At 44.9% G+C, this 7,500-nt stretch overlaps 2 protein-coding genes across 2 annotated transcripts in view; both read left to right on the forward strand.

Moving 5' to 3' along the window:
* Positions 1-2,195, forward strand: part of nbeal1 (neurobeachin-like 1) — a 68,592-nt gene extending 66,397 nt beyond the window's left edge. The window contains 1 exon segment of the mRNA XM_062528470.1: positions 1-2,195. This exon segment is cut by the window's left edge and continues 627 nt beyond it. The gene's annotated coding sequence lies outside the window, so the exon portion shown is untranslated.
* A 550-nt stretch (positions 2,196-2,745) lies between these two features.
* The window catches only part of LOC134071718 (cation channel sperm-associated targeting subunit tau-like), a 10,259-nt gene continuing 5,504 nt past the window's right edge, over positions 2,746-7,500 (forward strand). The window contains exons 1-4 of the mRNA XM_062528552.1: positions 2,746-2,973; positions 3,246-3,368; positions 5,312-5,360; positions 5,598-5,746. Coding sequence (XP_062384536.1) covers positions 2,875-2,973; positions 3,246-3,368; positions 5,312-5,360; positions 5,598-5,746 — 420 coding nt within the window. The 5' untranslated portion in view covers positions 2,746-2,874. The remainder of the gene's footprint in view (positions 2,974-3,245; positions 3,369-5,311; positions 5,361-5,597; positions 5,747-7,500) is intronic.

A 7,500-nucleotide genomic window follows, 5' to 3' on the forward strand; every position in this document is an offset into this window, starting at 1 on the left:
GTGCAAGGCGTGGAATGGCCATTTGTGATTCAGTAGATGTCCAGAGATTGTGTGTGTGTGTGTGTGTGTGTGTGTGTGTGTGTGTGTGTGTGTGTGTGTGTGTGTGTGTGTGTGTGTGTGTGTGTGTGTGTGTGTGTGTGTGTGTGTGTGTGTGTGTGTGTGTGTGTGTGTGTGTGTGTGTGAGAGCGAGCGAGAGAGGGAGAGATCACATGACATAAAAACACATTGTCCACACACACGCTCACACAGCCAGTTCCACTCATGTTTAGTGATGTAAATAATTGTTTGTTTGTTTGTTTGTTTGTTGTTTTGGTGCTAAGGAGGGCTCTATGGTGAGGCCTTGCTGCACACCACTGACCAGTAGAAACACACTCACATTTTAATGAAGTTGGAACCACATCTGCTTGATTTCGCATCAGCAAATTGTGTCCGTGAAGCAATATTTCATAACAAACACACACACACACACGACACACGCCTGCTAACAACAACGGTGTTATTGTTTTGTGTGTCTGGTGACACTTTTCTGCTCTACCTTTTTAGCCATCGAATGTTTTCTTTGCTCATTACTTGAAATGATCATTTATGTTTTTGTGTATGTGTGTGTGTGTGTGTGTGTTTGTGATTGTTTTGTTTTTATTTATGTAAGGAAGTCCGACAGGTTGCCTGGACTAGTCTGTAGGGCGGGCGAGGTCGTTAGTGGGCAATGCCCATATATGCAGTTCCTCCAGTGCCCAGGTCTCACCCACCCGCTTCCAACATAAAGGGGGGGCAGCAAAGGGCTTCAGCCATGTTACTGTATGCTAACCCCCCCCACCCCCTCCACGTGGTACATTCCAGCCTCGACCATAGTGGCTGACCAATACAATGTTTTCCTAGTCTTCCTGGTTAAGTCCATGGGGTGTCTTAAGAAGAGGGGGGTCCACCCCTCTCCTCTGCTTCCAGTCCTCCGCCCCAGTTAGCCGTGCTGTGTTCACGCCACAGCTGCGTTGCCCAGCAGGGGGAGCTGTTCTGCAGGGCTGTACTGAAGGGCATTTGGGGTTCTCCAATAGCTGTGTGTGCTCGAGGACACGCGTCCGTCTCTTGATGCTGATCACAAACGGTTAGACCAGTCACCAACTTCCTCCCTCCCTTTCTGCCTCTCTCTTTCTCCCCCGCCCTCCCTCTCTCCTCTCTCTCCCTCCTTTCTCGTCCTCCCTCTCTCTCCTTCTCTCTCTCCCCCTCTCTCTCTCGGGTCATGAGGAGGATTGATGTGGTCATCCTCTCTCCTCTTCTCAGTATAAATGGCGGCTCTCTAACGGTTCTCTGTAGAAATGCCAAAACCTGCGAGAGATCTGTGGAGTGACTGAGGGTTGTGATACCGTGGCCTGGCCAGTAGGCGGCGCTGTCCCAGAGAAGCTCAGTGATTGGTCAGTTAAGGGCCAGCTCTCTCAGTTGCCTCTGTGCATCCGCTGCCAGTCAGATGCACCCATGGCAACAGACACACGATAGCAGTAAACAAAGACGCACCTACAAAGTGTGATGGCGAACTTCAGTGTGTGTGTGTGTGTGTGTGTGTGTGTGTGTGTGCGTGCGTGCGCGTGTGTGCCTGCGTGAACCGTTGTGTCTTTTTGATTTTTGTTTGTTTTTATTCTGTGCTATGACTTAGAGAGATATTGCCGTCAGCAATATGTTCCACCACTGAGACGCAAACAGAGTGCCTTTATCCCAGCATGCATCAGCGCTTCCTGATGCAGAAACCCTTCCCTGTCTGTGACCTTTGCCCTCCATAAACTACAGCATTCCACTAAAAACAAACAAATGAAATGAAATGAAATGCTTCTTTTGGAAATCAAAGATCATCAAAGCTCTTGTCAGAGGCTGAATCTAACCAGAATCTATGTAACTCTGAAACTAGCTGCTTTAGATTTGACTTGTCACCAATGGATGTGAGTTTGTCAGTATGTGTGTGTGTGTGTGTGTGTGTGTGTGTGTGTGTGTGTGTGTGTATGTGTGCATATTTATAAATATGGTATGAAATGTACAGCATGATTTTATTTCTGTGTATTTGAATTGTATTTTTTTGCACTTTCCAGGTACTACCAATTGTTGAGATTGATTGATTGTTTTAAATGGCTTCTTGATCTGTAAAGACAAACAGCTTTGTATACACAGTAAGTGGAAATGAGAATTAAAGCCCTATTGAAGATCAGTGAGATTTGCCTGCCTTTCTATTCATTGCTCTTTTTCTTCATTGGTTTTAGTAGCCTAAGCAATAACTGGGTCTGTAATTAACCTTTTCACAATATGAACAATAGGTGGCAGCATTGTTTCTCGAACTTTATTGAGGAGGTCAAGGTCGTGTAAAGCAGAAATGAATAGGCCAACAGTTAAAAAAAAGAAAGAAAAAAGCTTTTTATTTGTTTGATTTTCTTTAGTCAAATACAAGACATAGGCCCACAACTTAAAACAAACATACATATACAAGGTTAGTCGAGACTGGTAAACAAACCTCATTCACTAAGTCAAAATCAATCAAAAACGGGGAAAAAAATATTATAACACCTTTAAAAGAAAATTACCTCTGCAATTAAATATATCTGAATGAACCTTAGAGATATTTGAAAGCATTCTACAGTCAGATGAATAAACTCGGGGATGTGGAGGAGATGTTTACTGAATGAGATAAGTTCCTAAACAATGTAGCCAACATTGTTATTTGTTTATTTGCATTCGATTTTAGCTGCCTTGACGACGCAACATCTGCATCTTCCAAGCGTGGCTCGACGCCCCGTGTGTTTCTCTCTCTCACACACACACACACACTTCGGAAGGAGCCTCAGCAGCCCCAATTAACATTAATCGTGTTAATTTAGTCGACCTACACCGCGAGGAATGGATGCTGCGCAGAGCGACGGAGGTAGGCCACGTGGCTCTATGGCCCGGTCTGGATCTATCCCGCGGAAAACGAGCACAGGTCGATCATTTCGGCAGGTAGGGCCTATGCGACCCCAGTGTTAAAAAGGTGCACTATGAGATCCTGTTTTGTGTCATATAGACTTTTAATAACCCGAAGAGGTTTGATGTACCCTTCAAAACGGTTTAAAGAGCCATTTAGGGATGCCATAGGGTATAGGCATATATGAAGCATGCAATATCTAGGCTATAGCCTAGGTTACATTTTCAAGAGTCATGAGGCTACCCCAAAACTCCCAGATTAATCATCGCAGTCCAGCTAATAGCACGCGCGCTCTTCCCCTCCGTAGACCACCAACGGGATCGCTCAGTTCCTGAAGAGCACCCCGCGTGAGCAGGCGGAGGTGGACTCGGAAGATGATGAGTTTGATGAGGATCATTATTTTCAAACGCTGGTCACGCGCGGGGCTGCGGTGAGTTAACAGGCCTACTAACAACACCGTGTATTCACTCCTGTGATTAACCTGTTGAAACAACTTATTTCTGATACATGTATTTAAGATAAATATTTCAAATAGCCTAAAATAGTATTTTGCCATCTGTATTTTAGTTTGTTGAAGGAAATGGCTTCGTATTTTTTTTTATCAAAATACTTTGTAAGTGTGTATTTTTGTTGTTTAAAAATACTGCCAAGTATTTGGGGAATCTCAGCTGATGGCATCAGGTGATGGGGTTTGGCTATCTAACACACAGGCCTACTGCACAGCCATAGCGAGCTACAGTATCATTAACCTCAACACCAACACCAACATCTACATCCAAGCTGGGTTTCAGGCTGCACACTGCGCAGATGCACAAATTAACAAAATAACTTGACTTTCTTTGGGTGGGCGTGCGCGACACAATGATTGGGTGGGCTTAGCTTGTATGGTAATCTCTATAGAGATCACATTCATAAACATTTGAGGTGCAGGGCCGGACTGACCTGTGGTTCGGGGCGGGCCTGTCGATGTGCACAACTGACCCATACACCCTAGCTGAGCAGGTTGGACTAGCGCCCTATATTGGGAGCAATATAGGGCGCTAATTGGGACATCACTAGTGCGTCCTCCTGTGGTCTTATCTGGAAATGCATGTAAGCATTTTCACACACATTTAGGCTCTACTCAACGTCTCTCCTCTGTCCTCGAACCTCGGTCCTCCGGCTCGTTCCCACTGATCTATAAAGAGCACTGGATAGGCTCTCCCATTGTTGCCAACACTCACTCTAGATCCGGCCCACATCCACCACCCACCACTCACCCCAGATCCGGCCCACACTCACCACTCACCCCAGATCCGGCCCACACTCACCACTCACCCCAGATCCGGCCCACACTCACCACTCACCCCAGATCCGGCCCACACTCACCACACTCACCCCAGATCCGGCCCACACTCACCACTCACCCCAGATCCAGATGGCCTCTCCTCCGGTCGTCAGTAGCGACCTCTCCTCTAGTCGTCAGCAGACTTCCAGGGCACCCGCCTCAGTGGATGTGACTCACCTGTCATACACCACCCTGACACACACCTGTGGGATTGTGGAGGGTGGGGCATACCACTGAAGGCTGCTGGCGTTAGAAGCACTGCATAACGCTCCGGACAGCGGGTGGGGATGAAGCGTGTTCTTATATGTCTGTCACATGACCATGCTCCGTTGAAATGGATTGGAAGATGAGAACATGACCAGTTTCCTAATAAGGGCATACCTCCAAAAGTGAAAAACTAAAGAGACAGCCGCACACTGACTGTACACTGTTCTATAAGCTCCCAGAGTGGTTTAATAAGCGGCATCGCTTTGACCAGAGGTCCTCATCAGGTCCTCCTGTTGAAACGTTGTAGCTTGTTAAACCACTCTGGGGGCATATAGTATTTCTTTATTTTATCATGTGTTGGCTCAGCCGGACCCAGCACCTGTTTCATTTTCTGAAGATGTTTGTGCACTTTCTTGTATGTGTGTGTGTGTGTGCGTGTGTGTGTGTGTAGATGTGCATGCACTTTCTTTCAGTGCATACCTCCAAAAGTAGCAAATTGTTACAGTGTTTCTTTAAAGCAATACAGTGTCTATCCATCTGTGTTGTGTGTGTGTGTGTGTGTGTGTGTGTGTGTGTGTGTGTGTGTGTGTGTGTGTGTGTGTGTGTGTGTGTGTGTGTGTGTGTGTGTGTGTGTGTGTGTGTGTGAGTGAGTGAGTGAATGTGTGTGTGAGTGTGATTTTAATGCACTGAGGAAGAGAACACACGGCGCGACGGCTACATCTCAAGCGCCATGAGACGTGTGTAGCGTTTAGGCTCTATAAGTGAAATAATAAATTAGAAATAAATAAGAATCTTGGAAATCTTGCTCTGTCTCTAAATGGCCTGACCTATCTCCACAGAGGGGTGTTCTGACTGTCCATCTCAAAGACTGCAAGGATTTCAAGAGCTGTATCCTTCACTGAGCCCTTCTCTATGATTGAATGACAGGGGTCAATCTCTAATCAGATGGGTGACTTACACACCAGAGTTTGTGTGTCTGTGAGTGTGTGTGTATTAGCAAGAGAGAGAGAGTGTGTAGTATATGTATGTTAAAGGGTGAGAGAACCTATACTCCACACATCCGTGTGTGTGTGCATGTGTGTGTGTGTGTGTGTGTGTGTGGTCCTGAGCTTGCGATCTGCCCAGTGTCTGTGAAGAAGGGCACTCAGAGCTTTGTGAGGGTGAGTGTGGGGGGTAAGGTCAAGTGTACCCGCCTGCAGCCCTATAAGGACCACAAGGCCAGCGACAACAAGGTGGCCATCGTCTTCAACGAGTGGAAGTACTTCTCCATACGGGTGAGGAGACTCACACAGACACACTAGCGCACACACACACTACACATACACAAGCGCTTGTACGCACACACACACACACGCACACACAAGCACGTGCGCACACACACACACACACACACACAAGCACGTGCGCGCACACACACACACACATACACAAGCACTTGTATGCACACACACACACACACACACACACACAAGCGCGCGCATACACACACACACACAAGCACACATGCACACACACACAAGCGCACACGCGCACACCCACACACACACGTAGCCCACACATACACGCATGCACATGAATGACCACTCCCTGTCTGGACTTCAGGTTGCAAATCACTAAATGGAACGGGACCTAATTACCTAATTATCAGACATGCTTTATCACTACACACCTACCAGACCTCTCGGGTCTCAGGAGCAAAAATGGCACTTTATTTTCTGGTTTTGCTCTATAGATAATAATTTGTGTGTGAAATGCGCTCTATAAATAATGATGTGTGTGTGAAATGCGCTCTATAAATGATGTGTGTGTGTGTGTGTTTGTGTGAAATGCGCTCTATAAATGATGATTTGCGTGTTTTAAATGCGCTCTATAAATGATAATGTGTGTGTGAAATGCGCTCTCTAAATGATAATGTGTGTGTGAAATGCGCTCTATAAATAATGATATGTGTGTGAAATGCGCTCTCTAAATGATGTGTGTGTGTGAAACGCGCTCTATAAATTATAATGTGTGTGTGTGTGTGTGTGTGAAATGCGCTCTATAAATGATGATGTGTGTGAAATGCGCTCTATAAATGATAATGATGTGTGTGTGAAATGCGCTCTATAAATAATGATGTGTGTGAAATGCGGCCTATGAATAATGATGTGTGTGTGTGAAATGTGCTCTATAAATGATGTGTGTGTGTGTGTGTGAAATGCGCTCTATAAATGATGATGTGTGTGAAATGCGCTCTATAAATGATATTGATGTGTGTGTGAAATGCGCTCTATAAATGATAATGATGTGTGTGTGAAATGCGCTCTATAAATGATAATGATGTGTGTGTGAAATGCGCTCTATAAATGATAATGATGTGTGTGTGAAATGCGCTCTATAAATGATGATGTGTGTGAAATGCGCTCTATAAATGATGATGTGTGTGTGAAATGCGCTCTATAAATGATGTGTGTGTGTGAAACGCGCTCTATAAATTATAATGTGTGTGTGTGTGAAATGCCCTCTATAAATGATGATGTGTGTGAAATGCGCTCTATAAATGATAATGATGTGTGTGTGAAATGCGCTCTATAAATAATGATGTGTGTGTGAAATGCGGTCTATGAATAATGATGTGTGTGTGTGAAATGCGCTCTATAAATGATGTGTGTGTGTGTGTGTGTGAAATGCGCTCTATAAATAATGATGTGTGTGTGAAATGCGCTCTCTAAATGATAATGTGTGTGAAATGTGCTCTATAAATAATGATGTGTGTGAAATGCACTCTATAAATAATGATGTGTGTGAAATGCGCTCTATAAATGATTATGATGTGTGTGTGAAATGCGCTCTATAAATGATATTGATGTGTGTGTGAAATGCGCTCTATAAATGATAATGATGTGTGTGTGAAATGCGCTCTATAAATGATTATGATGTGTGTGTGAAATGCGCTCTATAAATGATAATGATGTGTGTGTGAAATGCGCTCTATAAATGATGATGTGTGTGTGTGAAATGCGCTCTATAAATGATAATGTGTGTGTGA

Source organism: Sardina pilchardus, chromosome 23, assembly GCF_963854185.1.
Source record: "Sardina pilchardus chromosome 23, fSarPil1.1, whole genome shotgun sequence".
NCBI lineage: Eukaryota > Metazoa > Chordata > Actinopteri > Clupeiformes > Clupeidae > Sardina > Sardina pilchardus.